This window comes from Alexandromys fortis, unplaced genomic scaffold (genome assembly GCF_014885135.2).
Source record: "Alexandromys fortis isolate MF-2015 unplaced genomic scaffold, M_Fortis_MF-2015_v1.1 scaffold_206, whole genome shotgun sequence".
In the NCBI taxonomy this organism is placed as follows: domain Eukaryota; kingdom Metazoa; phylum Chordata; class Mammalia; order Rodentia; family Cricetidae; genus Alexandromys; species Alexandromys fortis.
The window spans coordinates 804,699-824,037 of NW_026068097.1; the positions used below are offsets into that span (position 1 = coordinate 804,699).

General features: G+C 42.4%; 1 protein-coding gene across 1 annotated transcript; it reads right to left on the reverse strand.

Moving 5' to 3' along the window:
- Positions 1-13,251: 13,251 nt before the first annotated feature.
- Positions 13,252-14,157, reverse strand: LOC126489377 (melanoma-associated antigen 10-like). The gene has a single exon (XM_050123608.1). The coding sequence runs from the start codon at positions 14,155-14,157 to the stop codon at positions 13,252-13,254; it is 906 nt and encodes a 301-aa protein (XP_049979565.1).
- Positions 14,158-19,339: the final 5,182 nt, after the last annotated feature.

Genomic DNA, 19,339 nt, shown 5'->3' on the forward strand with positions numbered 1-19,339 from the left:
CAGGAGTGTGAACAAGGGATACTCTATCCCTTAACAATGCCTTTCATCTATGGACAGTGTGCCTTGATCATGAAGGATACATGTCATCTACTTTTTATCTTGAAAATCTTAAATATTGCTAATAGCATGAATTTGAGAAGAATTAGGTGGTGGTGTTTTCACTCTAGCAAATTTGAGTACATTTTGCAAAGTTTCTAGTGTCTGTCTTTCCCACCCCGAAGTACTGAGAGTAAGGACTTGTATCCCAGAGGCTGAGGTATAATAGTATTCATCTCTTAGCAGAAAGGCAGTTAGTTTGAGGTTGCTTATACAGGACTACTAGAAGCTTAGTAGTGACCCTCAGCTCCTGTCCAGAAACTTCCGGGTGACCTCTGGTGGGCTGCAGACCCAGGGGAATGGAATCTCATGCTCTGAGATACCCGAGTAGTGTGAGGTGACACAGCACCCTTCTGCACACAGTACGCTGAGGGCATGGAAATGCTGTTTCTGTTCATGAAAAGGCAAGGCTGACCCAAGGGTATGGAAGTCAAGGTCGTGGGAAAAGTGCCCAAGGTCAAATAACATAGTACACAGACTCCAGGCTCAAGTTTGAGATGTTTATTTACCACCACAAGATCTGTTTTTGTTTAGTAAGAGCTAAAATTGTTTCATTTCCAGAAAAATGCCGTTTTTCTTCAGTCTTTGGTGGATCATGAGTTCATGAACTAGGTGAAGGTGGTGACTCCTGTAAGTGACACTACCTGGCTTCTCAGGGCCTGCCCGCCTGTCTTGTCTGCCTGCCCGCCTGCCTGTCGACATTTAAGGGGCAATCTGGAGGTAATGTCAAAGTCCATTACTTTCACAGTTCAGTAAACAACATCCATGCCTGAGGTGTGCAGATAGGAAGATGTTCTCATCACAAAAAGTGGGAGACAAAGAACAACTTTGTACTTTACCATTGTTTTCCTGTTCTCCCCAGAGTCAAGCACAGAATCCTCTGGGCAAATCTTTCTGAACCCATTCCTGTAGAGCTAACGAATAAAACTCTTCAATCTTTTCATTACAAAAACCTTCCTTGTGCCTCTGAAGTTAAAGATCTCTCTTTGAAACAGGTCTACCTCAATCACAATGTTGTTTCCATCATCACCCCAGTTCACAGACTGGAAGGCATCGTTCTTCACTATGGTCCACAGCATCCTAACAAAGGGCAGACTGAGGAGGTAAGTGTTATCTTCCTCATTGACTGCGTATTGGCTTTGGTCTTCAGGTTCGAGGCTCTCTTGAATGGCTTGACCTTGTATCCTGACTTGGTCACCTTGCCTCACCAAACTTTTTATTGAATACCCCCATGACTCAGATAAAGAATGGGATGGGGGTCTCTCTTCATGGCTCTTACCCAGCAGGCACAACCCTCACCCATACTCTGACTCGCCAGCAGGAGTATTCTTGATTGCTGATCACTAGACAACCCCCAAGATAATCCAAACTGCCTTTGCTTCCACTAGGGATGCTTCAAAAAATAGTGGCTACTAAGTTCTAGTGTTTGTTGGAAGACAACTGCTGGGGAATAATCTTTTGTACACTGTGAAGATGTATCACTATGGTTGGTTTAATAAAAAGCTGAATTGTCACTAGCTAGATAGGGTTTCTGGGTAGAGAGGATGCTGGGAAGAAGGGAGAGATGCAAGGAGACACAGACTGAGCAAGATGGGCAGTATGGAGATAGAAAGTAAATTAGTAGGAATGGGTTAATTCAAGTTATATGAGATAGTAATAATAAGTCTGAGCTAACAGGACAAAAAGTTTTTAATTAATAAAGAATGTGATTGTTTCCATAGTATGGATGTTCACAAGTATAGCAATGCATGAATAGTTCCACTTGATCCTCAGTGGTAATGTTACTCTATAAACAGAGACTATGAATTTGTTTCACAGTCACCAGACCTGAATAATCATGCAGAAACTATATTAATTATAACACGGTTTGACCAACAGTTCAGGCATATTCCTAGCAAGCTCTTACATCTTAAATTAACCCATTTCTATTAATCGATGTATTGCCATGAGGCTGTGGCCCACAGGTAACAATCCAGCATCCTTCTCCTTGGGCAGCTACATGGCATCTGCCTGACTCTACCTTTTTTCTTCCTCTATCTCTGCTTGGACTTCATGCCTTGCTATATTCTGCCCTGACATAGGCCAAAGCAGCTTTTTTATTAAGCAATGGTAATAAAACATAGTCACAGCATACAGAGGGGAATCCCACATCATTACTCCAAACCCTATTATGTGACTAATTGGCCACCTCCTCAGCTGTGCTTTGAATTTATACATGGAGTCCTGCTTGCATCTCAATGTCAGTCTCTTGTAGATGATAAGAGAAATGCCAGTGGTTTTCATTTCTTCCTGACAGAATTAATTTTTATGGCCCAAGTCATGCTGATTTTTTTTATGCCTGGTTTTCAAAGGCTCTATTATAATCAAAGCTCCTACTTGTTTAGGAAGATGTGACTAAAGCAATTGAAACCTGATGGTCATTGGTGTGCATTTGCTGATTAGATGAGTCACGGAGTTAGGAGGCTTCAAGGGATTCTTAAGAGGCTCTTCTCTTTCTCTACTTAAATAACTGACTAGAGTAGGACTCTTTGGTAGAGTACCTGTCTGTATATAGCCCAAGGTGACTCTTCAGTACTGTGGCTTTTTGTGTGTCCAAAGCTCTGGGTGACACTCTTCATTGGGGCTAATACATGCTGTAAATGACATGCTTCAGGGGTATGCCTGTTCCTTGGTTGGTCAGGGTACTGCCCAGGATTGTAGCTCTATGTCATCTATGGTTCTGTGTAACCTCAATAAATTCATTGGTTCAAATCGTTGGGCAGGTGGAGTTGTTCCTTTGGTTAATCAGTGTCTTCTGTTTCTGTGGTAAAAAAAAATTCTTCTCATCTTTTTGAGAAAAAAACCCAGGTGACACAAGGGAACAATCAGTGATTGCCAAAATAAAAGATGAGTTGAAGGCATGGCCACTATCTCTTCAGTGGTATGGAATGGCATGTCTCCTGGTTATATTAATACTTGTTTGGCCTCTGCTATAGATTATAAATTGTGCAATTGACTTTGAGATATCTGCTAAAGTTTGGAGTTATTTAAGAAAGAATTACAATAGGAAATGCACACAAGGAAGAAATCCTCCTTGTTTATATCAGATACATCAAAAATGCATAAAGGAGACTGATCTGGAAGTTACCAACGTTTCTGACATTTAAAGTGAGGAATATAAGGGGAAATAAACAAAAAAGTCCTTTAGATGAACCAAATGCATATATGGTAAGATTTATATGAAACCACAATTCCTAAGGTACACAAACAGACAAACCTGTACTTCTGAGCTTCTGGAAGGCTTTGAAGCCAGAATAATAGTTCACTAGAGACATGAATGAAAAGGAAAAGAAACCGATGCTCATTTCATGCCTACTTTGGAGGAAGTAGCTCTCATTTGTCATATATTGCTGAGATGAAATATCATGACAAAAAGCAAATTGGGAAGAAAGAATCTATTTGGCTTACACTTCCACAATGCTGTTCATCACTGAAGGAAGTCAGGGCAGGAACCTGGAAGCAGGAGCTGATGCAGAGGCCTTGGAGGCATGCTACTTATTGGCTTGCCTCTTGTGACTTGTTTCAGCCTGCTTTCTTATAGAAGCTAGGTCCTCCAGTTCAGGGATAGAATCACACACTGTAGGCTGGGCCCTCCACCATCAATTACTAATTAAGAAAATACTAGCTCAGGGATGGAACCACCCACAATGAGCTGGGCCCTCTCCCATCAAACATTAAGAAAATGCCCTACAGTCTTGCTTGGAGGCATTTTCTTCATTGAGGTTCCCTCCTTTCAGACGACTGTAGCTCATATCAAGTTGACATAAAACTATCCAGCATAGTATGGTTTCTCAATTATCATTGTATCGTTGCAATCTCTCCTTCAAAGTCTTCTGATAAATTACAAATCTGTCCAGGGAGACAAAGTCCTCTTTTAGCCAACATAAACATTCCCCCACTATCAGGATATAGATCTGGAACCAGCAAATTATCTAGCAAGTCAGTGTGCATTCCTGACTCACTGGGAAGATAGACTGTGTGGTCTCCTGAGTTTTTAAAACTCAGCCTAGTATAAGCATCTCTGACTATGACATACTCAGGGCATTATGGTAGTCTGTTGGGAGGGGCAGGAAACTTCTGCAGGGAACAGCAATACTCAGTGTTGCATGGAAGGCAGGACATCTTTTCTAGTTTCCAGAGGCACCAGTAAGGTCAGACAAGAGAAAAATCAGCAGAGATGAATGGGCAGGCACAAGAGACATGACCAGGGAAAGGGACAGTAATGAAGATAATTGTTTGGACTTTGACAGAAAAGTCCACATCTAGACACTCAGCTATCCAGGACCCAGCCATAGACAATCCCCAAATTATTTTTTAACCTTGTGCAGTAAATAATAATAATAATAATTTATTATTTTAATGGTATATTTTGAAAAACATTAAATATATAATACATATAGTTTTTTATTTTTCCACTCAAAAATTTACACTTCCTCCCCTCCTCTCATTCCTCTCCCACTCCCCCATTTACCCTAACCCCTCCCCCTCCCTCCTTAAGAGAAGGCAGGGTACTTAAGGAGGGAAGTCCAAGGCCCTCCCCCTCCATCCAGGCCTAGGAAGATGTGCATCCAAATAGACTAGGGTCCCAAAGAGCCGGTACATGCAGTAGAAACAGGTCCCAGTGCCATTATTGATAGCTCAAATCAAAGGCCTGGATATTAACCCACAAACCTATGAACACCTGATTTTCAACAAAGGAGCTAAAATTATACAATGGAAGAAAGAAAGCATCTTCAACAAATGGTCCTGGCATTACTGGATGTTAACATGTAGAAGAATGAAAACAAATCCATATCTATCACCATGCACAAAACTCAAGTCCAAATGGATTATATACCTCAATATAAATCTAACCACACTGAACCTGATAGAAGAGAAAATGGGAAGTAGACTGCAACATATGGGCACAGGAGACCACTTCCTACATATAACCCCAGTAGCACAGACAATAAGAGCAACAATGAATAAATGGGACCTCCTGAAACTGAGAAGCTTCTGTAAAGCAAAGGACACTGTCATTAAGACAAAAAGGCAACCCTACTGAATGGGAGAAGATCTTCACCAACCCCGCATCAGACAAAGATCTGATCTCCAAAATATATAAAGAACTCAAGAAACTACACATTAAAATTCTAATTAACCCAATTAAAAATGGGGTACTGAACTAAACAGAGAATTCTCAACAGAAAAAGTTCAAATGGCTAAAAGACTCTTAAGGTCATGCTCAACCTCCTTAGTGATCAGGTGTTGAATTAGGAGCAGCGGGGCTGCGTCCCCGGCACCTGGCCGCCCACATGGCTAGCTTATGCCCAAAATAATTACACGGAAACTGTATTCTTTTAAACACTGCCTGGCCAGTTATCTGTAGCCTCTTGCTGGCTAGCTCTTACATATTAATCTAACCCATTTCTAATAATCTGTGTAGCCCACGAGGTGGTTTACCAGAGAAGATCTTAACCTGCGTCTGTCTGGAATCATGGCGACTCCTGACTCAGCTTCTTTCTCCCAGCATCCTGTTCTGTTTTCTCCGCCTACCTAAGGGTTGGCCTATCAAATGGGCCTAGGCAGTTTCTTTATTTGTAAGAAATCACTCCCACATCATTTCCCCTTTTTCTGTTTAAACAAAAAAAGAAGGCTTTCATTTTAACATAGTAAAATTACATATAGCAAAACAGTTATCAAGTAAAAATTACAATAATCTTTATCATAACTAAGGAAAACTATAACTATAACTAACCATTCTTCAATTCCATCAAAGACTCCAGAAGGATATAATATTACCTAAGTAAACAAGAAATAAGAAAACTCTAGAAATGACAGAGACATCTTGCTGCCTGGACAGTCACCCAAAGTTCTTTTGTACCATTTGGGCATCCATCTTCAGCCTACAGGCCCATAGTATCCAGAGATATTTCCATGAAGCAGGAAAATTCAAAGACAGTTCAGTCACTTTCTGCTGTGTCCTGCAGAATGTCTCGTGAATTCTTTTATGAAGCAGGAACCCCGAAAGACCATCTCACCTTTAGGCAAGTTCAGCAGTCCTCTCTCTGCAGGTTCTTTGTGTCCAGTTTATGCATCAGTCCAGGCAAGAGCAGTTTCTTGCCCAAATGGCTATCAAACTCCATAATGAGCCTCTTTGATGCCCATCTTCCTCTTGAAGTAGATTGGTGCCACCAGGAGCAGACATGTCTCATTGTCATGAAAAATCCTAAGTTATTAAAATATTTTAAATGCCATATTCTGCAGCCTTTGAGAGATATGAAGAATGCCTATCTGAAATATATCTCTATATATCTAGAAAATCTAAATAACATGACTACAAACTTGACTATTATTTATGATTATCCATTAGCAACCTATATTTCCTAATTATACATTACATTTTAAATGAACTACACAATTACAATACCTTAATCAAGATCAAAAATACATATACATATAACAAAATTGACCTTAAAATCCATACCAATGCAAATTATTCATATCTATATCATATCCCCCTTTAAATGTAAAAGAACATTTATAAGCAATATTTGGGAACGTGGACGTAGTTTTTTCTCTCCAAACTGCTTCCTGCTGAATAGGGGCGTCGTTAATTAGGTCGTTCATGATATAACCTGTGTGCTAGTTTCATCTCAGTTGGCAATTGAGCGAAGCAATTTTTTGAGGGTGTTCACAGCAATCTTTCAGGAGGGCGTGGTCTATCATACCAAATCGGAATAGATGCAATTCACAGGGTCACATCCTCTGTGAAAACAAAAGAAGACCCTTTCCAAAGCATCATGTCCTTAGACCCAAATTCTGAAGTCATAATACCCTCATGAAATCCATTTTGGTTTAGCTTGGCAGCCCATGTAATGAAATGTCTCCCTGTACTTAGCTCCTTCACAGTCAAAAAATTTAAAGAAAACACAATAATACAAAGAATCCAGACTCTCTGTGAATTTTCCATTTTTACGTAGCTTATTTTTCTTTATTTCTCTTAATAACTATCTGTACTCTGTCTCTTTAAAGACTTTACCCCCTTTTTTAAGGGCATTAACTTTATTCTTTCTCTCTCTATATATATATTTTTTCTCTCTCAAGCCTACGTACACTCATCCAACATTGTGATCCATTTACTGGTCTATCTGAATCTGTTTTATTGTGAATCTGTAATTTTTTTACTATCCAGGAGCATTCGAGACCTGGATGGAGGAGGGTGGTCCTTGGACTTCCCACAGGGCAGAGAACCCTGATTGCTCTTTGGGAAAGGGGAGGTGGAGGTGGGGAAGAGACAGAAATCTTTAATAAATTTAAAAAAAAAAGAAAAAAAAACTTAAGTTGCACCATGTACAGGTAATATGGTACTGCCTGTGTCCTGCCCAGTCTAAACCTTAACTGTGCTGTTATTATGCCAATTACGGTAGTTCCTGCCTCAGGTCAGCACAGTTCAGCATGGCAGGGCAGAGCTGAGCTGCTCCTGCCTCAGAGCCATTTGGTGCCCCTGAGCTGAGCATAGTTCCAGGCACACAGCAAGTCCACTTTGGCGCCACAGTCAGCAGTTTAACTCTGAGACTGAGCGTGCAGCACAGAAACTCTTTTCATCCAAGTTACCACAAAATCTGACACACAGAGCAATGCGCAGTCTGAAAACATCTCTCTATATGGCGGCATGAATCTGCCATGTTCTTCAGCCTGCCTAAGCCTGATTCGGCCTTCTGCCCAGGTGCAGGCGGGGAGTGCTGAGCCATCTGCACGGTCTCAGAGCACTCTCCTTCCGATCCCAAGCGGGAACACAAATGTCCAGTCCCATAAAAGCCTTGAAATGCTTTAAAGCCAGAGTTTGCACTGGCAGCACAGTCCCAGGAAGCTGCACTTTAAAATGACACATCTTTTTTTCTGCTGCTGTTGCCGAATCAGGAAATCTCTCTACAGCACGCCACCAACAAACAGCAAAAATCTGTGTTAAACTCTCTCTCCCTTATTTTTAAGCCTTCTCAGGTTTTTAAGTGGATTTAGCCCATCACGTCTGGGAACCACTCTGTAGAAATAGGAACAGCAAGGCTGAGTCCCTGGCACCCGGCAACCCACATGGCTAGCTTAAGACCAAAATAATTACATGGAAACTGTATTCTTTTAAACACTGCCTGGCCCGTTATCTGTAGCCTCTTACTGGCTAGCTCTTACATATTAATCTAACGCATTTCTAATAATCTGTGTAGCCCACGAGGTAGCTTGCCAGAGAAGATCTTAACCTGCGTCTGTCTGGAGTGGGAGAATCATGGCGACTCCTGACTCAGCCTCTTTCTCCCAGCATCCTGTTCTGTTTTCTCCGCCTACCTAAGGGTTGGCCTATCAAATGGGCCTAGGCAGTTTCTTTATTAGTAAGAAATCACTCCCAGATCAATCAGGGAAATGCAAACCAAAACAACTTTGAGATACCATCTTACACCTGTCAGAATAGCTAAAATCAAAAACACCAATGATAGCCTATGTTGGAGAGGATGTGGAGTAAATTTAGTTTTTATATTGTTTGCTGCGCACTTAATCAATATGTAAGCCACAGCTTAGCATAGTCCTGGAAACTTGGAGAAAGATTTCAGTGTTTGAATCTTACTCCAAAATTTTTCTGCAATTTATGTATAATAACATTTTTAATTGAAAATAGATTCTTCTTTCATACAATACATCACAACCACAGCTTCTCCTCCCTCCACTAATCCATTCTCCATAGATTCACTCCCCTCTGTTAAGTCTTCAGAAAAGATCAGGCTTCCAAGAAACAGCAGTCAAACATGACAAAACAAGATATAATAAGACAAGGCAAAAGCCCTCATATAAAGGCTGGAAAATAAAACTCAATAGGAGGGGAAAAAGTTCCAAGAGCAGGCAAAAGAGTCAGAGACACATCAACTTCTACTGTTAGCAGTATCAGAAAACACCATGCTAACAACTAGAAAATATACTTGGGAGACCTGGTGTAGACCAAATCAGGCTCCATGCTGACCACTTCAATCTCTGTGATCTCATATGACCCCTGCTTAGTTGATTTAGAGGGTCAACATTCTCCAGGTGTCCTTCATTCCCTCGTACTCCTAGAAACTTGCTTCCCCTCTTTCATGGGTTCCCTGATCTCTGAGGGGAGGGACCTGATAAAGAACTCCAATTTAAACTCTCTCTCCACATAACATCTGGATGTGGATTTCTAACCCACTCTCATCTGTTGCTGAAGGACGCATCTTTAATGACAACTGGAAAAGACACTGATCTATGGGTATAACAGAATATCATTAAGAATCATTTCGCTATTTTTTTTTGCCAGTCATATTTGGTTCTACCTTAGGTCTCTGTGTTATCTAGTTTCTGGTTTCTGGTCATCCAGGCAGTGTAGGGCACGGGTCCTCCCTATCAGGGTGTGGGCCTCAAGTTAAACCAAACATTGGCTGGCCACTCCAAGTTCTACATCACCATCGCTGCAGCATATTTTGCAAACAGGACAGAGGGTTTTGTGACTGGGTTGATATCTAGGTTTCTCTTTCCATAATCTGCACAGTACTTTCCTGCACCAAGGACACTAGAACATAGGAGCGAAAACTCCATGCAGGTACCAGCTTGACCACTCTATGTTCAATGAGTTGTATGGATGTCCTCAGCAATGGGGGCCCACTGTCAGTTTTCAGAGTATGACCCTAGCATCAGCCTGGGACCCCCGCCCCTGGCCAACAAAATATTCAACCAAATGCAACCCAGTCCTACTGTTGAAGGAGGCCCCTTGTTGGTTCCTGGCTGATTAGCCCCAAAATAATCACATAGAAGCTATATTATTCAAAACACTGATTGGTTCATTAGCTCTAGCTTTTTATTGACTAACCCATTTCTAGTAATCTGTGTATTGCCACTTGGCTGTGGCTTACCGACTAAAGTTCCATCTAGCTCCGGTGAGGCTACATGGATTCTCTCTAATTCCTCCTTCTTTCTCCCTGCATTCAGTTTAGTTTTCCCCCACCTCTATTTCCTGTATAGGCCCAAGACAGTTTCTTTATTAACCAATGGTATTCACAGCATACAGAAAGGAATACCACATCAGTCCTACCACTGGAAGGAAGCCTTGCCAGTCCACAAAATGGCAAGTTCAGGCTCAAAATCCTCCATTATTAGGAGTCCTATCACTAGAGTCACCTTATAGATTATAGGATGTTTCTACTGCACTAGGTTTCCAGAGTACACCAATGATGTGGGAGTCCTCTCTTTGTGCTGTGATTATCATTAATGAATAAAGAAACTGCCTTGGCCTGTTGATAGGACAGAACTATGTAGGTGGGAAAGATGGAACTGAATGCTGGGAGGAAGAAGAGAGGAGTCAGGGAGATGCCATGGAGCTGCTGCCACCAGAGATAGACGTGCTGAGACTTGGCTGGTAGGCCACAACCTTGTGGTGATGGCACAGATTACTTGCTAAACTAAATGTAAAAGTTAGCCAATTAGAAACTAGAGCTAATGGTCCAAGCAGTACTTTAATGAATATGGTTTCTGTGTGATTATTTTGGTTCTGGGCAGCCAGGGCAAACAATCAAACTGCTGCTACAAATTGGCATCCACGTGGCCACCAAATCCATGCAAAACCTTAGAGGGCAAGAAAAGGAAATCTAGACAAAAAAATTACAGAGTTTAACACAGCTTCTTGCTGTTTGCTGGTGGCTTGCCACAGCTCCTTTGAGAGAAATTTTCCTGATTCAGTCATAGTAGGAAAAAAGCCACAGCTGTTTTAAAATGCTGGCTTTCTGGACTATGCTGCCAGCATGACCTCCGGAACTTTCAGGAGACAGAGCATTTGAATGGACTTTTTGAGTAGACTGCTGCAACTTGCTTGATGACAACTTGTGCAGAATGAGCAAGCACTGCCATATATATCATAGTAATTGTGCAGTTTAAGTTTTAGACTGGGCCAGCAAGTAAGAAGTACTGTATATACTATGACAGCTTAAGTTTTAAGAAGCACTTAGCTTTTAAGAAGCACTTCTGGTCAGAAAATAATTACATATATGCAATAAAGACAAATTCAGATGGGTCATAGTGTTGGATAAATGTACATAGGCTTGGAAGAGAGAAGAAAAAGGGTATAGAGAGTCATAAAATAAAATTAATGCTTTAAAAAGGGGTCAAGTCTTTAAGGAGATAGAGTACAGATAGTCATAGATTAAAGGGAGTAAAGAAAAATAAACCACATAAAGATGGAAAATTCAGAGAGTCTGGATAATGTATATTATTGTATTTTCTTTGAATTTTTTTTACTGTGAAGGAGCTAAGTACAGAGAGACATTTCATTGTATGGGCTGCTAAGCTAAACCAGCATGTATATTATAAAGGTATCTTGACTTCAGAATATGGATCTGAAGGATATGTTGCTTTAGAAAAGAGGTTTTTCTTTTGTTTTTACAGATGAGAACCTGTGGATTGCTTCCAGATGAATATAATTCATCCCACTGAAAGGTTTCTGAGAACACCCTCAAAAATTACTTTGCCCAACTGCTGACTGAGATGAACCTAGAACACAAGATATACCATAAAAGATCTGATTAAGAGCACCCCCAGTCAACAGGAAACAGTATGTAAAAAACCACTCCTATATTTCCAAATATTGTTTATAAATGTTCTTTTACATTTAAAGGGAGTATGATATAGATATGAATAATTTGAATTGGTATGTATCTTGATTATTGATACAAATTTAAGGTCAATTTTGTTATATGCGTATGTATTTCTGATCTTGATTAAGGTATTGTGTTTGTGTAGTTCATTTAAAAAGGTATGTATAATTAAGAAATATAGGTTAATAGATAGTCATCTAAATAATAGTCAAGATTGTAGTCATGTCAGTTAGATTTTATAGATATAGAGATATATTTCAGTTAGTTAGGTATTCTTCAAATCTTTTATAGACCTTCAGAATATGGCATTTAAAATGTTTAAGAACTTAAGACTTTTCACTACAGTGAGAAACATCTGCTCCTGGCAGCACCAACCTACTTCAAAAGGATAATGGGCATTGAAGAGTCTCCTAATGGAGTTGGTTGGGCATTTGGGGAAGAAACTGCTCTTGCCTGGACTGCTTCACTGGACATGCAGGACCTGCAGAGAAATGACTGTTGAACTTGCGTAAAAGTGAGATGATCCTTCAGGGTTACTGCTTCATGAAAGAGTCTGCAAGACATTCTGCAGGGTACAGAAGAAAGTGACTGGCAAACTGCAAATAAAGGCAGACCTGTCTTTGAAATTTCCTGCTTCATGGAAAAGTCTGCTGGATACAATGGGCCTGTAGGCTGAAGGGGTGGAAGAACTTAGGGTGACTGTCCAGGCAGTGTGATGTCTCTGTCATTTCTAGAGTTTTGGAAGCTGCTTGCAATGCACTTCCTGTTTACTTAGGTAATATATCCTTCTGGAGTCTTTGATGGGGTTGAAGAATTTATAATTATAGTTATAGTTTTCCCTAGTTATGATAAAAGATAAAGTAGATAACTGTGGTTCTTGCTTGATACCTGTTTTGTTATATGTAGTTTTGCCATGTCCCACTGCTAACACAGGACTTTACAAATAAAAGGTACTCAGTGAAAGGTTCTGGGTAAGAAATTAAATTTACCTTTTTTTAGTTTAATTAGTTAAACAGAATGAGAGACTAAATAGTGTAAAACAATCAAAAATTAATTTTATTTTTGTTGTTCAAGTTAATGCCAAGTTTCCCCCCTATTTCCCAAGAAATTCCAATTTCAATGTTACAGTATCTTGTGACATATAAATGAAGACAGAAGTCATTCTCATTTGTTTTCAAAACAATAAAATTCTTGAAACCCAGATCAACAACAACACATGCATTACTCATGACATTTGTAAACTGGAAACTTAGAACTAATGAATCTGTACCAAGAGTATTAACATTTTGGAATACCAAGAATTCTACAGACATCCAAACAAAATAGCAAGAGTAGAATGGTTCACACTTTCCTCCCACCAGCTCCAGAATGAGGGCACAGTACTTGGATTATAGATTCTTTCTGACCTGATATGGGTTGGAAACTGCCAGTGTACTAGAATGTGTGCCGGTCAGATCAGTAGTATCATCTGCTGGATGATTCCAGCCTAGGCCCTGTCTAGCTCATCTTTCAAAGCCTCTGCATATGGTTCAGGGTAGGATCTTGGATCACTCTTGGTGATACTGGCAAAAAACTCCAAGACTTTCATCTTCGTGGTTTCTGCAAAGGCCCTTGGGCCCCACAGGAACACATACCTGGGAGGATCACTGTCAGGCAACTGCCTGTACTCCAGGTACCCTTCCCGCACAAAATCCTCAGTGATAAGCTTTCTGGGGTTTTCATAAAGGAAAGGATTCTTTTCATCACACAACCCTATCTTAGTCAATATTCTCCAGATCACCTTCTCACTGACACAATTTCCCTTCAAGAAAATGATACCCAGTACAACTATTAGGAGGCCTGTCTTGGGCTTACCCTGGACATCACTCAACATCCCATCATAGGTGATCCCCAAGGCAGTAACAAGGATATAGCATTGGTCAAAGGGGTCCACTTCTATCATGTCAATGCCAAAGACCAGCCTTAAGCAATTGTAAGCCTCACTAAAGATCACAGGGTAGTACTCCTCATACTCTCTAACGATACTTTCCAAAATTTCTGCCTTAGTGGTGAATTCCTTCATCTCATATTTGAAAAGCAGAAAGTATACCAGGTCAAACATCTTTATATTTAGTGCATTGCGTAACAACTCAGGGTCTTCTAACTCATCTACTTGGTTGCCAGAAGCCTCATCAGATGAACCCTCAGGAATGGCACCCATGACCATAGGAGAGTAGGCTCTCTGAGGACTCTGGGGAAGACTCAGTATTCCACTACTATACACATCCTTTGAGATGCTGATGGATTCCTCTCCCTGTGGCATAGCCACGATCACCTGGGCATTGTCTACCTCCCTTTGTGTCTGAGGACTGTCTGGGTGGTTGCAGTGATGGATGTTATGGGAATCATCCATCATGACTTTCCTTGGTAACAGCAGGCACGATAGTGTTCCAGTCACAGAAATGGGGATTCACAGACCTGGTCAGGAGAAGGAAAGGAAAGGGAGATGGTGAGTGGGCACTGTAGGCAGCTCTCAAATAGTCCTGTTGTTTTATTTCTCTTGAGTGGTACTATAGGGCCACAAGAACTCTTAGCAGTCCTAGAACCCCAAGAGCCTGAAAGAGCAAGAAAGCCAGCTATTTGGGGTGCAGACAGGTCACAGAGAATGAACCCCTGTGGCTACTATCATAATATTTGGTGCCAGGAAATGTGAAATGTCTATATTTGGGGCATTTGGAATCCTTGATATATACTTATAGTATGTACCTCCCCCTAACTTCTGAGGCTGCATAATCTTGCTCTTGTATAGGAGTGAAGACACTGTCTAAAACAAATACTTTCATCTCCTGTCCCTTAAAACTACTTTGAGAGATGGTAACAACTTTCTATAGTTGCAAACTGCTAGTCTGAAACTGAGTTTCCATTCTTCAAAGGAAGGGTGAGCTGGACTATGGAAAATAACCCTACTTAATGTAAATAGTACCATCTATGCTCACTCTGGGCCCTCATTTCTCCCCTGCCAAGGGCTGGACACCACCCTTCTGCTGGCCTGGAGCAAATTCTTAGGTGTTCACCTCTCTGAAACAGAATAAAAAGGATTAAGAGCTCTACATATCTGGCTAAACCTGTTCAGGTTAAATTGTAAGAGGTGGCCTAATTCAATGCGGTCCATGTATTCTAGGATGGGGAACCTCCTCAACACTTACCTTTATAAATAACAAGGACCAAACTGCTTTCTTTGATGATCTGAGGCTACTTTCTTTAATCCCAGAGCCTATTTCTGTGAGGCAGAAGGAAGAGGACATGAGGTGAGGGAATTCATCCATGGTTCCTGGGTTTTCTCACAGTTGGCAGGAGGGCAGGTAAGGATGGGTCTCATGTGTTTGGGTGGCAGGAATACTTTAGTTCTCACCTTGAGTCCTGACACCACTGAGAGCCTCTCTTTGATGATTCCAGTCAAACTCCCTTTTACCAGATCTTTCAGTTCCCTGAGACCAATGACCTACACACAAGATAGGGTGATTAGACCAATAGCCCTACCCAGGATTGTGGAGGTCAGGTATGTAAGGAGTGTTTTTAGGACCCATGTTTGTACTGTGGACTGGGGTTTCCTTCTCTCATCCATTGGGGGTCCTTACTGGGACCTTACAAAATCACAGAACCCCTGTTTCTAACTAAGGTCACCCACTCTGGCCAGGTTTCTCACATCCTTGATATCTAAGCAGGTGTCACATCCCTTTACATCTGCGTGGGTTGTCTGGGGATGTTCACATGACCTGGGCTCATTTCTGCTGAGACTGGGCTTCCCTAAGTCTACCTGATGTTCATTCATCTGACTTGTTCTTCCTGACATCTTCCCTCATGTCCAGATGAAACAAGACCTCATTTCTCCAAAGACTCCCACCTTCCTGCCCAAGGCAGAAGCAATCATGCCACTTAGTGTCTGAGTATTGGCCTCAGAACATAACCAGGCTATGCAACCCCTTCCTTATGTGCTGTGGGCATAAGTCCACAAGAAGTCCATATCTAGGATCTGTCTGAGGATCTGTCTGATCTTTGTACTTCTCCTTCTCACCACAAGTTTTTCCCTCTACTGACCTGACATCACTCCTAGGACCAAAGTTGTCAACTCCAAGAAAAGTCTCACCCCAAATCATGAAACATCAAGGAAAGGCAGCACTCACACACCAGGGCTCTCCAGGCAACATGAAAAGGAATGGCCAGGTATCATGAAGTCCTTTTTTGTGGGAGGACTGTACCTCTTCACACCTTTAGTTCTCACCATGGTAACCCACCTAGATTGCTGATAAATGCTGGACACCTTCTCGGTGACCTTTATGTAGCTCCCTCGGTTGCTCTGATGATACCTTTAACTGGACAGGCTCACCTTCCTGCAGAGGATACAGAAGTGATAAATTAAGAATATCTGTATACCAGTGGGTGGAGGTTCACAAGGCTGACAAAAGCAGAGCCAACAGAAATTGTAAGGCTGGATTATATGTGGTCTATCTGGGCTATACTGTCCTCACTGAACCCTTGGATTTTACCTTAACTGCTAATGTATCCAAACACCTCTTTCATTCAGGGACTCAGGAAAAAGGTTCTGACCTTAGATCTGAGGTCAAAGTAGGCCACGCCCCTGATTAGTTGAGCCACAGGTAGTACAGGGCTACTTACAGATACACGGTTGAATTATCTAGTGCGGCATCTCTTTAGTTTATCCTCAGGGTCTCACCATATCACTTCATGGAGCCTGGACCCTCTCTCCTCCAACTGCCTCAGGAAAATTATCCAAATCAGACTCCTCTTGGAGGACAGAGGTACATTCCTATCAGTGCCTGTCCCTCATTTGGTGCAAATGGTCAACAGAGGAGCACTGATTTGGGGTTCCTTAGCCTAGGTACAAAGTCTTACCTTGATTCCAAGAATACCTAGAAAGGGTATGGAAAGCACAATCATCATTTAAAAATATTTTATTAACTCTTGGATAATTTGATACATTACATTTTAATTATATTCAATCCCTCCCCCCAATCCTCGTAGATACAATCCCTTCTATATCCACCAAACCTTGTACTCTCATACTCTTCAGCCCATGGAGCCCAATTGATAATGGCTATACATTCTTGAGTGCATGAGTATCCACTGAAGCATGATCAACTTAGTAGAGACTGCACCCTTATAGAAAACCAACTCTTTCCCGGTGATTATCAATTACCAGCAGCTCCTCAGCTAGAGGTGGAACTATAGCCCATACTTTATGCTGGGATTTTGTCTGACTCAGAGGTCAGTCCTCTTTACTGGGCTCCATTCATTTGACTGGAATGAAAAAAAGGGGGTAAACATGGAGTATTTGGGATGCCTCCACATAGAGTAGGGTTTCAGAAGTCAAACCATAGCTTTCTCCCTGACCTCCAATAAGGCCGAGCTGGTCCTCTCTGTTCCTGTGACCTGAGAACCAGATTTTGACTACAGAATTCTTTTTATTTTATGTATAGGAATGTTTTGCCTGGATATGCATTTTTGTGTAACACATGTGTGTCTGGTGCCCATAGATGTAAGAAAAGGGCAACAGATCATCTGACACTGGAGTTGTAGACAGCCAAGTGGGTACTGGGAATCGAACCTGCAAGAATGGCGAAGTGCTATCAACCACTGATCTATCTCCCCATCCCCACACACCTAGAATTCTATAGGCAAAAACCACAAAGGGTGAACTCCTGAAAGTTGCTTCCCCTTGTGTGGCAGGGAGATCTAATAGGTATGAAGCTAAATTCTTTGTCATCCTCAATCTTGGGCACCACTTCACCAATCTGTCACACCCTGACTGAAAGCAATTGGGCCCTGTCTTTTCCAGACCTGAGGAAAGATCAACTCCTGCATTCCTAATTTTTCAAGTGAGACCCTCACTTAGTGAAGGGATTACCATAGCAGTCAATCTGCATTATCTGGGGACCATCTATAATGTAGGAGGATTCCCCTCTGCATGCTGTGAATATCATTGGTTAATAAAGGAACTGCTTTTGGGCCTATAGCAGATATATAGGGGAACAGAGCTGGGTGGGAAAAACTAAACGGAATGCTGGGAGAAAGGAGGTGGAGTCACAGAGAAGCCATGGAGCCACCGCAGGAGACAGACACGCTGAAACTTTGCTGGTAGGCCACGACCTCGTGGTGATGCACAGATTAATAGAAATGGGTTAAATTAAAATGTAAAAGCTAGCTAATAAGAAATTAGAGCTAAAAGGCCATGCAGTGATTTAATTAATATGGTTTCTGTGTGATTATTTCAGGGCTGAGTAGCCAGGAATCAAACAAGCAGCCTCCTTCAACACAGCTATGCAGAAAGGTGATGTTATAGGCCATTCTGAACTCTCAACTCTGAAAGGGAACTGTCAAGCTCCAGGAACAATTTTTTCTATGTCCCCCAAGTCCCTGGAAGCCCCCTGATGTGACAGGGTACCAGTACCACAAATAAAGGTTCTTGTTTATTTCAGGTCAGTCAAACGGGTGCAAATGGGTTGCCTGGAGGGTGTCTATATGGAACATGGCACCTGAATGAAATTCACCAGCAACTCACACTTGGGTCAAAAAGCAACCAAGTCCTCCCTCCTCACACATCCTCTGAAAATGGCATCTGTACAATATCCATAAGCAGGAAGTGGGGCTGGGCAAAGGGTCGATTCCTACAAGAGCCCACCGTTTGGTGCCTACTTGACAACAGAGGTGAAGTTGATACTGTAACCACCTCGTTCATCCCTCATGCCCTTCAGGCTCCTCAGAAAGTGCTTGTGAGCCGCCCGAATGTCCAGATACCAAGGAAGATGGCTCAGAGCCCCACTACGTCCCCGAATCTAGGAAGACCAGCCTGCCTGGGTCCCTTCCAGAGCCTCACAAAATGGCCCAGCCTGATGGACTCCCTCCCGGGAACCTCACAAAATGGCTCCAAGTCCCCCAGGCCCCGGATGTAGGAAGCCCAGCCTGATGGTCTCCCTCCCGGGAACCTCACAAAATGGCTCCAAGTCCCCCAGGCCCCAGATGGAAGGAGCCCGCTTTGGCCCTCACCCTTCAACCTTCTAGGTTCTTAGGAAAATGGCTCCAACCCCCCATATCCTGATGCCGAAGGCACCTCGTCCATCCCTCACACCCTTCAGGGCCCTCAGAAAATGCCTGTGAGACCCTCAATGCCCGGATACCTGGAGAACAATGTGGCCGACACCCTTCTGGTCCCCAAGGAAGATGGCTCCGAGCCCTGCTAGGTCCCCGGATGTAGGAAGACGAGCCTGGCTGGGTCCTTCTGGAGCCTCACAAAATGGCTCGGAGCCTCACTAGGTTCCCGGATATAGGAAGCCAGCCTGATGGTCTCTCTCCCGGGAACCTCACAAAATGGCTCCAAGTCCCATTCCCCGGATATAGGAAGCCCAGCCTGATGGTCTCCCTCCCGGGAACCTCACAAAATGGCTCCAAGCCCCCCAGGACCCGGATATAGGAAGCCCAGCCTGATGGTCTCCCTCCCGGGAACCTCACAAAATGGCTCTGAGGCCCCCATCCCCGGATGTAGCAAGCCCAACCTGATGGTCTCCCTCCCGGGAACC